The 20,090-nt window shown below is 39.6% G+C and overlaps 2 protein-coding genes across 3 annotated transcripts; one reads left to right on the top strand and one right to left on the bottom strand.

Annotated features, from left to right (window-relative positions):
• The first annotated feature begins 1,338 nt into the window (after positions 1-1,338).
• On the top strand, positions 1,339-10,335 carry LOC119888235 (transmembrane 9 superfamily member 2). 2 transcript variants are annotated; one of them, XM_038698713.1, is made up of 18 exons: positions 1,339-1,624; positions 2,162-2,229; positions 2,332-2,425; positions 2,538-2,665; positions 2,972-3,101; positions 3,579-3,706; positions 4,360-4,474; positions 4,594-4,673; positions 4,821-4,926; positions 5,364-5,414; positions 5,761-5,893; positions 6,469-6,588; positions 6,687-6,744; positions 6,920-7,079; positions 7,213-7,364; positions 7,488-7,599; positions 7,856-8,027; positions 9,705-10,335. In XM_038698713.1, the coding sequence occupies exons 1-18, from the start codon at positions 1,487-1,489 to the stop codon at positions 9,770-9,772; spliced, it is 2,013 nt and encodes a 670-aa protein (XP_038554641.1). In that variant the 5' UTR covers positions 1,339-1,486; the 3' UTR covers positions 9,773-10,335. The 2 variants fall into 2 exon arrangements, with proteins under 2 accessions (XP_038554641.1, XP_038554642.1); XM_038698714.1 differs by lacking the exon at positions 5,364-5,414.
• A 604-nt stretch (positions 10,336-10,939) lies between these two features.
• On the bottom strand, positions 10,940-15,492 carry gpr101 (G protein-coupled receptor 101). The gene has a single exon (XM_038698715.1). It carries the CDS (start codon positions 14,586-14,588, stop codon positions 13,233-13,235), a length of 1,356 nt encoding a protein of 451 aa, XP_038554643.1. The 5' UTR covers positions 14,589-15,492; the 3' UTR covers positions 10,940-13,232.
• Positions 15,493-20,090: the final 4,598 nt, after the last annotated feature.

The raw sequence follows: 20,090 nt of genomic DNA, 5'->3' as shown, positions 1-20,090 counted from the left end.
AACTGGTGAGTGTCTATGGGATCAAATAACATAATCATGATCCCATAGGCCTGGAATAGAGTTAAACTTAAGCAAGTAGCCTAAACTGAGGGGGTGTGAGCAGGAGCCTTTTTCCAAACTTTTGTGTATGGGGAGGCCCACAGACTCAGACTTTGAAAACCCCTGCCTTACAGAATAGGACAGTAGCATGAACAAATTCAAAATGATCCTGTACTTCACTTCAAAAGCTAAATCAGCCAGGCCGATATTAGCTTATGGCAGGTAACCATGTTGTCCAAAAAGTAACACAAACAGGGGTTGTAATATAAAAATAATAATAATAATCTTAATTTATAGAGCTAATTTCAAAAACAAGTTACAAAGTGCTTTAACAAGTGCAAAGGCAATAAAACACAAATACACGATAAAAGCAAGAAAACACTTAAGAGACTAAAATACATGTTAAATCTAAATATATATAATAAAGTAAAACATAAACAGAATAAAATAATTGGGAAAGGCTGTCCTATAAAAGTATGTTTTAATAAGTGACTTAAAAGAGTTCACTGACTCAGTCGCCCTGATTTCCTCGGGCAGGCTATTCCAGAGCCTCGGGGCCCTGACTACAAATGCTTCGTCCCCTGAGACAGGTTATGCAGGTACTGGTTTCAACAGTTTCACTGCTGTTGTGGTGTTGTGTGCACTCAAACAACCTACCTCGAACCTGACAAGGATAATCGACGATAGTAAGTATAATATCTGTAATATTATGAGCAGTTCTAGAGTGATCAAGGCCCTGTATTACATGGTATCGGATCGAAACCACATATCATGTCGTAATTCTTTAGGCTAACGTTAAGTTACACGACGTACTAAGGGGTCTTTTACAATAATATCGAAAATTTGCCAGTATCCGAATGTTGTTTCCCCCACTATTTTCCCTCGCTTTCTCGTATCTATATTTTGTACAACATATGTAACATTTCATTAAGCATTTTTATAACTTCTGTGCATTGTAAAGCTTCTCTAAAAACCAGGATGTTTATGGAGGAATCGGTAAGCAACGTCAGTGCAACACTTCCACGGTGTCCAGCCGGTCAGAAAATATGACATCCGATTTAGTCCTTTCAATGTAAAACGATATGCGATGTACGTGTGGCTCAATTTGAAAATGTAATTGTTTATAATCACATTTATACAAATTGATCATATCAAAATAAGATGGGTATGCCCAGTTCAGCAATAAATGTAAATAATCGTTCATACTAAGCAGATTGTTTATTATATGTATTTATTTCGAAGGTAAACTCATTTGACTTCCGGTGGCTTCCGCTTTCGACGTTACGGATGCTGGTTCTACTCGACAGCACAATTCAGCCTCTGGGTCCCGAGCAGAAAGACGCAGCTAACAGTGCACAGCTAGCAAACATTCCCTTCCCTTAGAAGAAGAAAGGCGCTCCTTTGACATAAGTATACAAAATCTTCAAAGAACCGTGTCCTCGATAAAATGAAGAGGCGGATACACTTTGGTTTTGTGCTGTTTAATTTGCTAGTCTTGTATTTCTGTTCGTGCTCGGCGTTTTATCTTCCGGGTTTAGCCCCAGTGAGTTTTTGTGAAGACGGAAAGGGTGCTGAAGATTGCCAGGTATAGTGAATTCATATAACTCACAATTCTTATTTAATGTAGTGGACGTTCTGTTGAAGTTGGAATTGGCACATTAATTTCAATGTATTATCTTCCTTCATCTTGCTAGCTAGCCAGCCCTTTTCTTAGGCCCCGATATTAACTTACTTGGAACCTGAGCACTGGTCTTCTGATGCATTGCTAATTGTTTTTATGGACACTGTCATTGCCAAGGAAATGTATAAATTCTCCTTAAATAAGTTCACCTGCGTAGCATTATACTTTTAGCACATTAATTCAAATAACGTTAATGAATTATGACAGATAACAGACACCATTAACATTGATTGCTTTGCTAACGTTAACGTTACCTGGCAGAGAGCAGGCAAGTTTGGGTTGACCAAGACGTTGGGATCTAGCAAATCATTTACCCTTTTGGGAGACCGATCAAATATAATATCTACCACAACGTTTTAACTGTAACCCCTAGAATGAGCTTTTTTTTTTTATTAAACAAATTTAGACTCAAGGATGCTGGTTTGTTTTGCTTCTTTACAGACACAGATTCAGTTGTTTGTCAATCGCTTGGACTCAGTGGAGTCAGTCCTGCCTTATGAGTATGATGTGTAAGTAGCATTTAGCTTCTACTTCATGCCATTTGTCTGGATATGTTTCTAAGCTCAATACCATCTTGTCATTGCGTTTAACCATCTGTAAATGTATTAAAGGTTTGACTTTTGCAAAGATGACATGGAAAAGAGGCCTTCAGAGAATCTTGGACAGGTGCTGTTTGGTGAACGAATTGAGTCTTCACCATACAAGGTGGGTGTTAACCATATGGCATTTATGGTGTTGCATATTATAGACTCCATATAGATTCCATTTGTTTAATGAATTCTTGTGATGTAACAGAACTCTCATCTGCTTTTTACAGTTCATCTTCAAACAAGATGTTAAATGCAAATGGGTGTGCACAAAGACCTACAAGAAAGGCATCCAGGCGGATGCAACCAAACTGGATTTTCTTAAGATGGGAATGCAGCTGAACTACCAGCACCACTGGTTAGTAAAAGACATAGGCCTGCTGTACTGTAGAGCTGCAACAATTAATCTATTATTTGTCAACTATTAGATTAATCGGCAACTATATTGATAATGTATTCATCGGTTTGAGTAAATTTTTTTTTAGAAATGTCAAAATCTACAGCTCTACTGTACTGTAAGTCTTTACTTGTGAGTCATTTGTAGTGTGGAGGTTTTGTTTGAAAGTTGGACAACAGCAGTGGTGAAATTGTCAGCCAGCAGACATAAGCACACAAACTTTATTTATCAAGAAGCTTGACAATGTAAACCAATTTATTATTTCAGGATCATTGACAACATGCCGGTGACTTGGTGCTATGATGTGGAAGATGGTCAGAAGTACTGCAACCCGGGCTTTCCCATTGGCTGCCTCGTTACCTCAGATGGCAGAGCTAAAGATGCTTGCGTTATCAATGTGAGTTATTATTTTTGTCTTTGAATGTGTACTCTACTTAAAATATTAAGTTTTACCTAATTGGTCATCTGGTCATCATCATTCTGATATATTGAGTTACCCAGGATCTGTGAATTTGTCAAGGGTGTAATTTAGCATTTTCATATCTAATAATAATAACTAAGCGTAATAATTTTTGGCTAGTTTTAATAATAATTCCAAAGTAGTGTTAAATTTACAATTAACTGTCACTTAAAGTCTCAATCAGTATGTGATGATACTTATGGATAGATTATGTAACAGTATTTCATGTACTTATTGACACAAAGTCATTGATGAAACCAAAAATATCAAATTGACATACTCTTAAGTAGGATAATGGTGAAGTTGGTTGTTCAAATTCTTTGAATTAATAAAATGATTGAAAATACAGATATTTGTTTAAAAATCTTACCCTGAGTACCAGATATTGAATAAGAGTGTGTTTTTTTTTCTCAGGCTGAGTTCAACAAGAAGAACACATTTTACGTCTTCAACCATGTGGACATCAGGATCACTTACCACAGTGGAGCATTAGAGGGATGGCGAGGTGCTCGGCTGGTCGCTGCCACGCTGGAGCCAAAGAGGTAATTATGGTTGGTAGTAGATAGATATGGTGCCACCGTATTTTGATTTGGGTCTAATTTATCTCAATATGTTGCAACTGAATGACAAATCACCATCCAAAACTAACCCAGATTAATTAATTGTTGTGGAAATTGTATAATGCTTGTGAGATATTGAGCAAATAATTGAGTTACAACAACCCCTTGTCTTTTAAGAATTTATTAATAAAAGAGAATAAACCGAGAAGTACCATAGGCTAACACATATACCGCTGGTCCAGAGACCTGCTGCCTAGGGCAGCTTCGGGCATCCGGCCCCGAGCAAAGGGATGCATAATCATTTACACAGTCTAGGTTTCTATGTTTTGGGGAACAGAGATATTCTCCCGGCCTTGAATGAACATTCAAGGAGAGAAGAGGAACAGCAAGAGAGGAAAAACACTCACAGCTCTGACCTAAACCCTGCATATGTTAACAGACTAATAAAGAGTATAATACTAAGAAAAGGTGTGTGTGTGTGTGTATATATATATATATATATATATATATATATATATATATATATATATATATATATATATATATATATATATATGAAATGTAAGAGGAAACGATTATCTGCCATAACATTAATAATCTGACATGAAGGATTTTCTGTGTTTTGTGCACAACAGTATCAAAAATGCAGATGAGAAAAACCCAAATTGTGAAGGAGGCAGCCCAATGGAGGTCCCTGGGGAGTTTGATAATGATGTGTCAATAGTTTACACCTACTCGGTTACATTTGAGGTAGGCTGCCAGACTGTATGATCTGTTGTATTATTTAACAAATATGTGTATTATAATTTATTTGTACCTAAGAGAAAATGAAATTTAAAAAATAATAATAATTTCACTTCCTTTTACAGGAAAACAATTCTATCAAGTGGGCCTCTAGGTGGGACTACATACTTGTCTCCATGCCTCACACAAACATCCAGTGGTTTAGGTATGAAGATATTTTTCACATTGTGCACTGCACAGAGACATTCTGTCCTTACAACCCCCTGATTGTTACTTGATGCTTGTTAGCTGATGTTATGGTTTGTCGTGTGTGTGTGTGTGTGTGTGTGTGTGTGTGTGTGTGTTTGTCCAGCATCATGAACTCCTTGGTCATTGTCCTCTTCCTGTCTGGCATGGTTGCCATGATCATGCTGAGAACCCTGCACAAGGACATTGCCAGATACAACCAGGTTGACCAGGTAAAGGCATTGTTGAGCTCTCTTTCAGTTGGGCCTGATCCAGGTGTGCATAAGATGCACTAGTATACAAGTGAAGATGCTGTTGTTAGAAATAAACCAAAAACAGTTTATACTCCTAAGGGTATTATTGTCTTATTTGTGTATTGCAGGGAACCATGTTGCTTTATGCAAATTAACTATTCAAAGTAGCTGGTGCCATTTTGTTGAAAACCTTTTCACAGAACTTTGAAGGGTAGCCTTGTTTTTAGCTAGATGACCATACATCTTAGAGGTTATGTTATTGGTGTTTAAAAGGTCACTCAGTGTATGTGTTTGTAAATGTTTCTTGATTGTCTACTGGTTATCTTTAATGGCTAATGCTTTAATTAGTTGTCATACCACCCAGCACACTTTGTGCACACTACCCAGGAATATAAATCTTTTGTTACATTTCACAGGCAGATTTGATAAAGCTTCCATCGACCAAGGATAAATCCTCTCTACCCTATGTAAGCGTATTAAAAGCTGTTTGGAACAAAACCTTTGTAGATATTTAATCAAGTGTTTGGGGGTGTGATTGCGGCAAACATTAGATTGAGAGCATAAAACATGGTGTGGGTGTTTCAAGTAAGGGGTTCATAATTAAGATTTGACTGAGTTTTTCCACACCAAATTTTACAACTTTTGGTAAACCAATTGTTTCTTAGTCTTCACCTTATTTTGCTTTGCTAGCAGGTGTCAGATTGTGAGGTAATATTCACTGCTTGGTGGTTGGTTAACCTTTAACTTTTATCAATTGCAAATGTTAAGTACTTCCTTGATTGTGACTGTATTGCCATCTACCTGCCCTCCTAGGAGGATGCACAGGAGGAGTCCGGGTGGAAGCAGGTGCACGGAGACGTTTTCCGTCCCCCCAGGAAAGGGATGCTGCTTTCTGTGTTCCTTGGACAGGGCACCCAGATCTTTATCATGACCTTCATCACACTCTGTAAGAACTATTTTACATTAGGCTGCAAAGTGTTATATATTAGAGTTTCATTCTTATTAACTTCTATCATTATTTTAATTTTTTCTTTGTGTTCACCGCATAAAATACTCCAAGGATTGACTGAGTTAGATTTTCTGTGCACAAGCAATTGTTACAGTAACATATAAATTGTTGCAGTCAGTATTACACTGACACGGCTGCCTTGTGGTTGCACTTCATATCACTCAGTTTAGTATATTAAACATATAGAGTACATGTGAAAACTTAATTAAAATGTAAGACATTATGTGGAACAAAATGTAACTTGGTAACGGATATCCCTACAGCCAGCAAGGCAGTAGAACAATTAAAATCAAAGCTGTTCCTTAATGTTTTTTTTTTTTTTACAATATTACCTGCTGTGGTGAGATACCATGCACCATAGATGACAGCAGTATTGCTGTTGTGTGTGCTGTTTCCCCGCCTGTTGGAGAGACAGACAGCGGACAGAGGGCTACACATTGTTGCTGTGCCTGATACTGCAATGATGCTGATATGTCTGAATGAGTGCACTGATGACTGTTTGTCCACTGTAGTCCTGGCGTGTCTGGGTTTCCTGTCACCAGCCAACAGGGGGGCTCTCATGACATGTGCTGTGGTCCTCTGGGTTCTGCTGGGCACGCCTGCTGGCTATGTCTCTGCACGCCTTTACAAAAGTAAGAGTCCAATGAAAACCTTTTAGAATTGTTTCATTAAAGTCTTACATGAGTCAACAGATCATAATATCCTCATCGATCTCTATTTCTATTCTCAGCTTTTGGAGGTGAAAAGTGGAAGACAAACGTCTTGCTGACAGCACTCTTGTGCCCAGGGTAAGTTAACTTTACTGCATTTGTTCATTTGTCTCACTTTTGTACATTTCTGCCCTGGAGTGCTGGAGTGACATGTTGCACCTGATATGCCCTTATTTTGTCTTGCACCCTGTATCCATCTCACATGTATTATCTTTCTCGATGTCATTGTCTTCTGTCCACCTCTCGTCTCTAGTATTGTGTTTGCAGACTTCTTCCTGATGAACCTGATCCTTTGGGTGGAGGGTTCCTCAGCAGCAATCCCGTTTGGCACTCTGGTGGCCATTTTGGCTCTGTGGTTTGGGATCTCTGTTCCCCTCACCTTTATTGGTGCCTACTTTGGATTCAAGAAGGCTGTGAGTTAGGCCTCCTAGTTTATTAATTTGTCTATCTTGAAATTATTGATTGTAGATTAAGTAAGTGTGTGTGTGTGTGTGTGTGTGTTTGAGAGTTTGTAATCATATCTTCTCTTTTTCTGCTCCTGTTCAGGCAATTGAGCAACCAGTGCGAACAAACCAAATCCCCCGTCAAATTCCTGAGCAATCTTTCTTTACAAAACCTATTCCCGGTATAGTAATGGGTGGCATCCTGCCCTTTGGCTGCATCTTCATCCAGCTTTTCTTCATCCTCAACAGCATTTGGTAAGGACACAGGAATGCTGTCTGTCCAGATTTGTCTGCAGATCCTGTTTTGAACAATTTGCACTCTTTGCACAGCAAAGAGGAGTTTGTTTCTTTATCACATGTTTCCTTTTTATTTTCCAGGTCTCATCAGATGTACTATATGTTTGGATTCCTGTTTCTTGTTTTCATTATTCTACTCATCACCTGCTCTGAGGCCACAATTCTGCTCTGCTACTTCCACCTATGCGCAGAGGTACCTAAATCATCAGAGAATTTTGTAGCATTTATCAAACTTGAGTCTAAAAAATTAATTACTTAAACTTGAAAATAAATAGATCATGCTCTAGATCATGCTCATGGACAGCCCTAACTACATGTGCTAATATTTTTTTATACGGTAATTGTGAATATGGCTTTTTTGTGTTTGCATTTTCCATCTGCTCCAGATTTAACTTGACATATCCTCATTACTGGATCATATCATGTCATCTTTTGTAATGTGTGTCCAGGACTACCACTGGTGGTGGCGTTCCTTCCTGACCAGCGGCTTCACAGCTGTCTATCTGTTTATCTACGCTGTGCATTACTTCTTCTCGAAGCTGCAAATAATTGGAGCTGCCAGCACCATCCTCTACTTTGGCTACACTATGATTATGGTCCTCATCTTCTTCCTCTTCACAGGTGAGACTTTTAGTTAAGGATGTGTGAGCCACAACAATTTCCTGCTTGTGTTGACACATTGCAATGAGATTGTGATGAGTTGCTTTTTTTGTATAAAAATCACAAATTATCATTTGTATAACAATTTTGGGAAAAGCTCCAGTAGCTCACCATATGTCAGGCAGAAAGGAGTGTGAACCTTGTGGGTGTGAATGGCATTGTTTGCTTTGCTCAGTTTGTAAAGTGCCACCCAATGTCAGTTTAACTGTATTGTGAAGATTCAGGACTTCCATCCTGTTCCTATGAAATAAGACACCAGGAAGCAGTCAACACTATTGTACATTTTTTCATTTAGTTAAAGCCAAGCCTTGGCCTTTTTTTATTTCTTTACTGGCAATATAGGAGCACTGTGCCAAATGCAGTAAAGAGCATATTAAATGCAAGGGTTTGTTTAAAGTTTTATGAAAATCAGGGAGACCGTGGGAAATGAAACGAGAATGTTCAAAGTCCCTCTTGGTCAGGTCTAGTTTTGCAGACTTATTTGGGTCATATTTCTGTCTGTGGTTTTCAGTTTGAAAGGCCAGAGCCTAGTTTTATCAGGGAGTTCCTTTTTTTTTTTTTTTTTTGGTTCTATTTTTCTGTAGATCAAAAGATACAGGCGCTACATTCACTCGTTGCCATGGATGATAGTAAGTCAATGTTGAATATGCAGGATTCATTGCCATTGTTGTTAAGACAATTTCTCTGCATTTGCACTTCATATGCAGCTGTGTGACTACAGTTTTGCAAGCTAGGATGAACAGTACACTGCCACTTTGGCGTGCATGTTAAGGGACAAAATTGGACACATGTTGCATGACAACAGCGCTCTCCAGCCCTGTCCAGCTCTATTGCACACCCACTCATATGAGACGATGATGAAGAGGATAATATACAGGACTAGATAACAGCTTAGTCTTTATGTCAACCAGAAATATACTGCTCACAATTATGTCAGATGATGACTTTTTCCCCCTGGTGTTATACTGCACTGTCGTTAGGCCAGATAAAAGTTAGCCTGTAGCCCTGCTTGTCACTACAGCACTGCTTGACACTATCTTAAGACAGAGCTGTAAGTACCAAGGGGACGAGATGTCAAAAGATTATCACCAAGAAATAATCCAAGGATTCTAGGAAAAGATGATCAGTTTCCCTCCTTGCTTCCAGTTTTGATCTAAATAATCCTAATCTCTCTCATTCCCCATTTAAGTTTTTATTTTCTTGTCTGTCTCATTCACCTCATCCCAACTTTGATCCCAACTTAATTCGGGATTGGGCTGTGTGGCCCCCAATTGAGCAGTCAGATAGGACTTTTATACCCACATGAATTGATCCAGGATTTTGACCCATCTGGCTTCTCAGCATTGGGGGAGAATATTCTCTCTGACAAAATGAAGTGCTGCTGCTGGTGTTTTTGTGGAAATTGCAGTCCCAGCCCTGTCAAAAGTTACTTTTCAAGCTTTTAGGGAGTGGAATTTGGTTTTCCTGCAACAACAAGCTGGCTGTACAATTTCACACTTTGTGTGTGTGTATGTGTGTCTCTAGGCTCCTGAAGTACATGAATTTTAAGACCTTGTGGCCTTTTTATTAATTTTAATCTTTTTGTATGTTATAACATTTATCAAAGAATTCTCTAACCTAAGTTTTTTTCCCCCTCAGGAACTATTGGCTTCTTCGCCTGCTTCTGGTTTGTAAATAAGATCTACAGTGTGGTCAAGGTGGACTGACTCCTTGCTGCTGCAGTACTGACCTCCTCAGTGCTGGCTACGGGATAAAGTGGTCTAATGGACCTGAACTGAAACCATCACTTATTATAGACAAGACCCGAAGAGCAGAGCCCGTCCTCTTTTGTGCTTTAAACCTATGTTGCTGTTTTCTTTAAAAAAAATATATATATATATAATTTTGTGTTTACTGTTGACTGGTAATATTTTGAGTGGGTCCTTGCAAATCAGTGTAGGTTCCAATGATATAGCTGTTGTAGTGAGCAGTTTGCTTTGAGTTTAACAAGAAAACCGAACTGTTTTTAATTTTAATTTTCTTAAAGTAAAAATTTCTGTATTTTGTTTTTCTATACCCATATGGTTAAATGTTTTGTTTTTTCATTACCTGTACTGATGAGGGGAAAAAATGCGTGTACATACTGTACAGAGAGAGTGACCGAGAGAATGCTACTTAAAGACTTTCGCCAATACGGATCCTTCTGTAGGAGTTTTTTTTTTCTTTTTTTAAGGTAAAAATATCAGCCTGTATTGTTCAGAAATGATATAAAACACTGACATTGCTATGATACATGTCCACTGTTTTGTATCTGATGGCTACATTTAAGTTTGCATAGAAACAAAGGGTACACTTGGTTAAGAAGCACATCTGTATCTAGAACATGCTACAGAATGTTTCACATGAAGGACAATCTCACAGTGACATGCCTGATTTGTTTGGCCACACAAGTTATCATAATGCTGTCTATGAATTTACTGATTAAGTACATATGCACCCTTTTAGATTTGAATAAGTGGTTTGCTGAACTTTAACTTAATGAAACACTGCTGCCTTTTGCTTCGAGCAGTGTGAAGTCATCACCCAAGGTGATAACACTTTAGCAAATAAATGCAATTTAAAAAAAAAAAAAACTTTTTGCACATGCTTACCACATTTTTAAAAACTTTTTGTATGTGGACATGATGCTAATAGGATGCAGTCTTCAGCTCCTAGTCAGTTTTTCTTGGCTGAAACAAAAATACAAAGCAAAATGAGAAAGCTTACAAGAGACCGAGTTCTAAGGATGAGTATAGAGTTATTGCAAGAATTCTCCGACAGTGATAATGATTCAGTGTGGACAAATGCAGTGTAGTGCGCTATTTGTAGCCACATTTTATTCTTCCTCTGTCAGTTTTGTATTGTGTATAATGGCCTTCTGTGTGGGAAGGACACCTAGTAATATAAGGAAAGGGACAAGAATTGGCACCTTATAAACTTTTTCAGCTTCTTCATCACAATGTACATTTCTTTTGTGTACTGACTAAAATCATAGAACTTAACCAAAAATGCAAAAAAAACCAACTTCAAATTAAGAACCTTTGGCTTTTGTTAAAATCTAATCCCATTTCTGGCTGAGCAGCCTCACTTTGATTTGTGGAATTTCCTTCACCTGTGCCTCAGTCAGACCTGACTACACAAATTTCCTTTAAGTTTGTAGTTTTTCAAAAGATCCTGCTCATTATATCTAAAGCCAGGCATTGGTTGATGGAGGCAGGGAAAAACTTTGGCACAGTCATGCCCACCTTAGTCTTATGCAAGTATTTGATGTGAAAAACCTGTGGAATTGAATTTAACATTTTACACATATTACAGTTAATTTACTTTTATTAAACAACCCACAAATTTTGATGTTGGATAACAAAACCAGAAATAATACAAAAGCACAATAGTAACCGCAAAAATATGTAGTGTTAAAGCACTTAAAAACATTATTTTCTCTTATTTAAATTTCATAACATACTGTACCCCTTTGTCCTATCCAGAGCAACACACTAAAACATATTATACAAGTTTGATTGTCATTAATACTGTGGTACGGATTTATGCAGTGACCTTTTGTATAAACCAAGGCTGAAATCCACGCCAGTCCAGTTAGGTCTGATACCTTGTGAATTGTTTCCCATAAAACTATCACAGTCTAATAACTATAACACTGGGAGCACCCTGGCTGATTCTGCTCAATTATGTTTACTCTTTCCCGAAGGGTTACAAAAACTTGACCATGTGTCAACTAGAGCCACTTTTCAAATAATGCACATAATGTTGTGATGCACATCCTTTGGCAAGACGCATCATCTACCCAATTAACTCAATCGATTGCCTTTCTCTGATATGAGTCACGGCAAGCATATAACACTTACATAAGTACTCATCCTTGCTGTGGTCTTTAACAGACAGGGTTTTCTATTACAAATACTGTATCAGGAGGTATCTTTACAAATCTACATGTATTCAGTGGACTATAAGAAATCTGTTATATAAGATCCTACGGCATGCGGCCTACGTTAAATAACGGGAGAAGTCCACTTGAGTTATGTTTTTTGCTCTCTGTGCACTGTAGTTTTTCAACAAAAATACGGTGCTTCCTCAAAGAAAGGCTGACATTACAAAGGCAGCAAATACCAAATGTACAGTGGCACACAGTGAGATGTAAAATGTCCACCTTGGTTAAACTAAAGTTTAAGGAAACAAAGAGGCCACGGTCATCCCATCGGAGAGAGTCACCAACTCGTGTGTGTTCTGTAACCGGAAAGCACAATAAATCGCTATACTACTCATTTACACAAAAGGTGCTTTGAGACTAAGAACAGACGTAAACACACATATATTAACTTGCTCAGCAAGATTCAAGAACAGGGTTGGGCACTACAAATGTTTCCGCAAGCAGACCCTGAGTTCATTAGTTGCAGGCGAGGCTTGCTTGCACTTACACAACAACAGTACATCCTGTTCCCCTTAGACAGGATCACAGAGAATACAACACACAAACAGTTTAAAGGAGATAGAGTAATTGTGCAGATACTGCAGATCAATACCTTATCAAAGACATTTATGCCCCATAATTAGAGCAACAACTTTGATCCAACATAAGAATTCTATCTCAACATGAGTCAGACTAGTCTAGTTTAAAAAAAAACCCAGTGGAATTTATATTAGACCTGTGGGCAAAAACATTAATTAATATATGGTTTCTGGTATTTAACAGTTACTGGTACAATAATTGCATACATTTCAAACAATGTTTTGTAGAGACAACACATAATTACAGCTACACACATTATGACTTATCTGACACACCTCAAAAAGATTATTTGTTTCTCATAATTTGATGAAGTTAAAATAATGTAATACTCATTATTTAGAACAGTTGGCTCTATTATACATTCATAATGCAACACTGAACCTAACCTAACTTGAAATCTCAAGTCAATAATTTAATCAAGCTTAAAAAATACTAAATACTAAAATAGTAAAGGTCATTGTGTTGGTGATCAATTAGGTAATACCACTATTCCTAATGCCAGCAACTTCAGAATGAATAACCCTGTTGTCAAGTAGGTGTATTAACTTATGTTTGAACACACTGTATGACAAGCTCTTTAAGTAAGAGAAAATATGGTCTGTCTGATGAGTCCTCAAGGCAGTTTATGTGCTTTGTTTGCTGTGGACTGTGAGCTCCCTCTCAGAGCTGACGCTGGTAGAGGTGGTCTCTTTACGGCTGTCCCTTAACTTCCTCTCACAAGTGGGAGAGGAGGATGTTGTGCACTCCTCCCAAGTCCGCAGAGGGAAGACTCGAGCAGTCAGACTGGGTACGTGAGAGTGGGCACCGAGTCGTCCCTCTGTAGTTGTGAAGCAGCTCTCCACGGCAGAGCTCTGGCTGGGACGGCCCTGTTTGCAGAACAGCCCGCACAGCAAAGCTAGGAATTCCTTCCTTACACTACGGTGCATGTAACCGTAAATGTACGGGTGGAGGCAGCACTGCAAAAAGAAGAGCACAAGGGCAAGGGAGGACAGCCAGGGAGGTACAGCTGCTCTGGCACTCGTAGATATAGTATTTAGTATGCTGTAAGGCCCCATGCTGAGGATATATGAAGCCATTATCACAAAAACAACACGAGCTGCTTTGCAGTGGTAGTGGAAGCGTCTGTGCCTCACTCGAACAGGGTACCCCCTGGCTGAATAGGGGCCATCAGGTGAACTGGCATGCTGGGGCTGGGGCCGGGGCTGAGGCTGCCGCTGTGGACTGCTAGGTCCCTGGAAGTCCTGTGGGCATGGTTGGGAGTAGGATTGTGTCTGTATGGGGTGCACAAGTGCGTTTTGCCTCCGAGCTGCTCTAAATACCATCCAATAACATCCGAGCATGATGAGCACAGGCAGCCAGAAGGAGAAGGTGGACACCACAGCTGAGTACGACAGGCTAGATGACCACACCACTGAGCACACGCTGTGGTGGCGGTCAAAGTCAATGGCCCCCCAGCCATATAGTGGAGGCGTGCTCTGCAGGAAACTGAGCACCCAGGTGCAGATGATCAGGTTGGTGCCCAGGTGAGGGGTCATGCGGGTGGGATAGGACAGAGGGTGAATGATGGCCAGGTAGCGATCCACAGAGACAACTATGATGGTGTTGACTCCAGCAAATGCAAAAAGGTGCATGAGCACCACCAGAGCCTGGCACAGTCGGGCATCTAGTGGCCACACACCTGGCACGGTGGCTGCAATGGCAAAGGGCATGACTAATATGGTCTGGAGCAGGTCTGCCAAGAGGAGATTGAGGACGAAGCGGTTGGCCACGTGAAGGAGCTGAGGCTTCCTCTGGAACACCAGCAGAACCACCACATTCCCAAATAAGGACACACACACAATAAGAGATATGAGCGCCATCTTCACAACGCTGTTAGCAGTGGAGGACCAGACTAGGTCTTGTCCAGAGCCGGTCAAACCGGGCTCCCAGGGAACATCAGTGAAATTCATGCCCATACCGGGAACCTGAGAGCTTGGCATTGTGCGTCTGACAGCGGGGCCAGTGAGTGCATGTGTGGCCTCACATCCAGCAGAGTCACGTTAGTCCCATTCTGAGCTTGTGCAGAATGACAGGAGACAAAACCAGCTCAGGGTTTGTTTGCACTTTTCAGGTTTTCACAACAATAAGATGCAGTAGCTGGTCCTCCTTTATCAGTGGATTTCAGGTGCAATAACATGCATCTCACATAATTCCCATATTCATCTCATTTAACATGGCATATCATCCATTACATGTGAAAATAGTCCAGGAGACCCATCCTTGAGTAGCTTGTAGGCTAATGCTGCAGATTATTAACACTGAATCGCTGTTCATCGTGATCAGTGATTAATCCCTTAACGTTTCACCCACCGACTAGGCCTTATTCGTCTTGCAGCCCACATCTGCAGAAGAAAAATTTAATTGTTCTGGAGACAATAAATGCCACCGTTCAAGCCGTCAGCATCAACTGACAATGTCCAGACCGTGGCAAATATCACGGATTGCTAATCTGTAGAAGATGTATAATACCTTCAAATGATCAGTGATGCGATGTTTTGCTTGAAGGATGCTCACTCCCTTGCGCTCGGTTTTCACCGTTTCGCTCCCATTTCAGCCTCAGCGCCAGTCAATGGCAGCAAGCTTTCACGGCTCAGCTAACATACGCTGCGTGTCTTCACCCAGCGGGGGTCTCTCATCCAGACGAGCATATCTTCCCTTTGCTGCTCTTTTCGGATTTCATGGCAGATCAAACATTTATTATTTTATCATCTCTGATTCCTCCTCAACAGTCTTAGTCTTACTTACGGTCGAGTCTTGTCTCCGAGGTGTCAGGGGGAAAGGGAAAAAAAAAAGAAACCCAAGGACACCTGCACTGAAATCTCCCCCCGCTGGAGCTTGTCACAGACCTCCTCCCATCCGCTTTCCCCTTTTGTTGTGGATGTGCAAGTGCGTTTCACGATCCTGTCTGACACTTTTTGAACAAGGTGGAACATACAAACGTGATCCAGTTTTAATTTTCTGTAGCCCACTTGATTTTAGAAAAAAGAAAGAACCGCACAGAACATCAATGAGGGTTGACCATGTTCAATTATAGGCTAATTGTTTTTTTCTTTTCCGCAACATAGTCCTACTTAAATTGATCATTAGATAGGCCTATCAGTTTATCCGTTATCTTTTGCTCCCCACAAAAAAGCGTGATTTTCCTTTTAGGCGCAGCCTATTGTATTCTCACAGATCTCCATAGTAACAAGTCATTCAATCAGATAGCCTTTATTTGATATTCACATAGAAGCTTGTCAGTGTCAGGTTTCTGGTAACCCAAAAGCAGATCGGACAAAGGAGTGAGTTGTAAACATTTATTAAAACAACAAATAAAAAGTACGGTGAGGAGAGGATGGCAAGCAGGCAAGTAAGGTCCATTGTGTAGCTGAGTTTCTGGGTTTCCGAGCTAGTTTGTGGCAGAGAGAGACTGAGGAGAGCATTAGCCTACCGAGAGGTTCTAACAACAGGTTGGCTGGTAGGCCTACGTGACAAGATCCGGCAGAATCAGATAACTCAACAATCCGTCGGGGAAAAGTTTCTTCTCTCCCAATGGCTGGGAATTGGCGGTTGCTGGTCAGGTGTGTCCTGGCGCCAACCCAAGGAACGCCCACAACTCTACTGCAGGTAGGGTGTGAGAGAGGGAGACACACACACACACACACACACACGCACACGGTTTTATCTATTAATTTTATGTACATTTTTTTATATTTTTATAATAACGCACGTTACAGTGTCATTTACTTAGTTTATTTTAATTTTTAATTTTTTTTGGTTTGTTTTTGTATTAACACACACAAACAACTTTTGCTGTTCTATTTTCTTATCTAATGAAATGTATGAAATTAATTGTCCTCATGAAGGCTACTTTATATATAGCTTTGGCAATATTGTTGCTATACATTCATGCCAATAAAGCTAATTTGAGAGAGAGAGAGCGAGGGAGAGAGAGAGATAGATAGAGAACGCAAACAAAGAACTAAAACACACCATACCACACGCACACTAAGGCAGAAACAAAAAACACTATCACCCCCTTACCGGAGTCACGAAAAAAAAAAAAATTGAACTTGGGTCAACCTTCATAGCAGGCATGCCTGCAGAGGACCAAGCACTAGGTTTGGGTGTTTATATTTTGATTAGAATGTTATTTAGTATAAATTGGTACATCTATTTTATGTTTATATCTTTTTTAACTTCACATTGGTTAACCTGACCTATAGTAAGGTGTTACAGTAACAATCCCAAAATATTGTAGATCACTCATATTTTAACTTAAACTCCATATTTGCTGTTATACTTGGCTGCAGATCTGTCTGATCTCTACAACAATATGACATTTTAAGAAGCACTTGTTAAAAAGCAAATCATTTATTTGCCAAACAAGCAATAAGTTTTAACATTTAACATCTGTGGAAATTATTATATAATTATTACAACATTTTCAGGCTTCATTATTCACCCTCTGACAGGATGAAAGTGAAAACGAGCTCTCGATTCGTTCTAAATATCACAAAGGCAGAATAGATAAATAAGGCAGAATAGATAAATAGAACCCCATTGTATCAGGATGAAATGTATTTACATGGAACTTCTGACGGTTCTATCAACACAAAAAAAGCTTTTACAATTGGTGTTTATGAATATATGGATAGCTCCGTTTTTGATAAAATAACCACAACTAGAGAGTTGAAGGCTCCACTATGAATGTGTGTATAACATATGCATTTGTATCAGCCACCATTTTTATTACTGGAAACACAAACCATGCTTCACCATTTCAGCCTTTCTAGTAAAATACCTCATTAAAATGCACAAAAAACAAAAGCAGTACTACATTGTGCAATCCAATTAGTCTGTAGCTTACATGGCCTACTAATCAACACTCATAATTAGCCATTTTATTTCAAGTCTTTGCTCTATCCAAGCTATCAAAAAGCCCTTTGAAGTAAATCTCTAGCACCCTGTGTTTTAGATTTAGATTGCAAATGAAATGCTGGTGACTGCAAAGGGGTGGGGACATGTTTCCCTCTTCTTATGTTGAATGGACTGCGGTTCAAAGGGAGACCCACAGGCCTTTTGCCTCATGGGATTATTAGACTGTATGAATGTTCAGTGGCCTTAAGTGCCCACTGCCCATCTGTGTCTCCTGCTCTGTCATGCATTTTGTCTCTCATTCACTGTCACCTATGGGCCAACAAAATCAAATGCACAACGGGCAGGAAGGACTCGCTCTGCAAGCTCACAACTTGTACATGACCTACTCTCTCTTTCTCTCTCCACCTATCTATTTTCAATTTAGTTATCTGTCAGTTACTAGGGGCTTTATTGGCATGACTGAAAATGTACAATTCTGCCAATGTAAATAATAATGTAAGAATATTCTCAATTTAATTCAGTTCAAAAGGGCTTTATTAGCACAAACATTTCAAAAACAGTGCACACAATAACAGTAATATGGTCATTAACACACACACAAATAGTATATCCTATGTAGATGTTATTTCATTGAATGTTTTACATTGTAGGAGGAAGTGCATCTCTATTATCAGTTATTAACATAATGAAGAGAAAAATACAAAAAAAACCCAAATATACATCTAATCAAAACCCTTATTCATTTCAACATAAACCTTGCACCACTAAGTTTCCTTTTTCGAACTTGGGAAAAAGCTAAAGTACTCACGCCGGTAAGCCAAATAGCTACATACTGTATGTGAGGAATGCGAGTTAGCGTTCCTCCATAAAAAGTCCCTTTGGGAACACTCGCTCAATCATGACGTGAAAATCGAACCGTCATTCACCAATGAAGTGAGAGTAGAATTTCAGTAGAAAGCATATGTTCATGCAGGTTGTCTCTCTCTTTCGCAGTTCATCCTCCATCATCCTGCATCTTTTGTTTCTGCTTCTTTGACGACCAGGACATACCTCTCCAGCTTCAGATTTCATCACAAAAACTCACCAGAGCTTGCCACTGGAGTCCTCTTCCACTTCTCCTTGACGACATAACGAAGATGGTGGATGTTAGAGACCTTGCGCTCCTCCAGACATGCATGGCCAGTCCATCACCTTTACCCTCAGCTTCTTTAGCAATGCAGTGGTCGTCTTGTAGGTGTGTTTGTGGTCGTTATCATGTTGGAATACTGTCCTGCGGCCCAGTCTCCGAAGGTAGGAGATCATGCTCTGCTTCACTATGTCACAGTACATGTTGGCATTCATGGTTCCCACAATGAACTGTAGCTCCCTAGTGCTGGCAGCACTTATGCAGCCCCAGACCATGACACTCCCACCACCATGCTTGACTGCAGGCAAGACACACTTGTCTTTGTACTCCTTACCTGGTTGCCGCCATAAACACTTGACACCATCTGAACCAAATAAGTTTATCTTGCCCTCATCAGGGGTGGCATGGTGGTGCAGTGGTTAGTACTGTTGCCTCACAGCAAGAAGGTTGCATGTTCTTGGCCATCTAGGCCATCTTTATGTAGAGCAACAATTCTTTTTTTCTTTGCTATGAGTTGCTATGTTGAACTTCCAGTGATGAGGGAGTGTGAGTGTAGCTCCTTCTAGTAGTCCACACGATGCACAAAGTCTTTCTACAACATATATGATGTGTTATTTTGAGGGGACAGCAAGGTTATACAAGCTGTACACTCACTACTTTACATCGTAGCAAAGTGTTAGTGTAATTTCTTCTCACTTCTATACTATACTTTTATATATATACTTCATAATGTGTGTGTGTGTGTGTGTGTATATATATATATATATATATAATTCAATTCAAAATATGTATATATACACAGTATAACAGTACACACATGCTTAATCAGACATAGTCTGGTACAGAGAGAGAGAAACTTTTGCTTCTTTTGTCTAATTGTTACAACTTACCCAAGCATGTGCAGACGTTGATGGAGACATATTGTCTTCTAAAGGTTTTATGGCAGATAAAACCTGCTTCTGAGAAAAAATATCTGGGTCTTACATCTGCTAAATGCTAATTCTTTCAACACTAAGACTGTCAGTCTGGTGTTTGTTTATTGTACTATCTGTCAGCTTCTTTTAATGTGTTCTGCCCTCTGCTGTTGGAAAACTTGATTCCTGCAGCTTTAAGGGTTTTGTTAAGGACAAGTTAAGCTTGAGTCATAAAAGAGGAAGGAAAGGATTCTTATTGACTGCCTCAACTACATATCATATTTGTCCCTCTGCTTGTATCTGCAATGCAGCTGTTAACATAAACAGTCAGGAAAACCACTTACCATATACCCAGATAACAACACCCAGCATTGCTGCAGGTGAAAAGTGCCCTAACTATGTCTGTCTCTGTAGCATGCATGAGTATTAGCCACAGTTTCTAGACCAAATATATGGCTCAAAATAAAAACTACATTACAATAAAAGCGAGAGCAAACATAGCCCAAACACTGATTAACCTAATGGGCCTCAACAATAGGAAT

This window comes from Micropterus salmoides, unplaced genomic scaffold (assembly GCF_014851395.1).
Source record: "Micropterus salmoides isolate LMB-PRFRI ecotype aquatic unplaced genomic scaffold, ASM1485139v1 Ms_hic_scaffold_5, whole genome shotgun sequence".
Taxonomy (NCBI): domain Eukaryota; kingdom Metazoa; phylum Chordata; class Actinopteri; order Centrarchiformes; family Centrarchidae; genus Micropterus; species Micropterus salmoides.
Note: the sequence above shows the minus strand (reverse complement) of the source record. Positions and strands in the feature narration are given on the sequence as shown.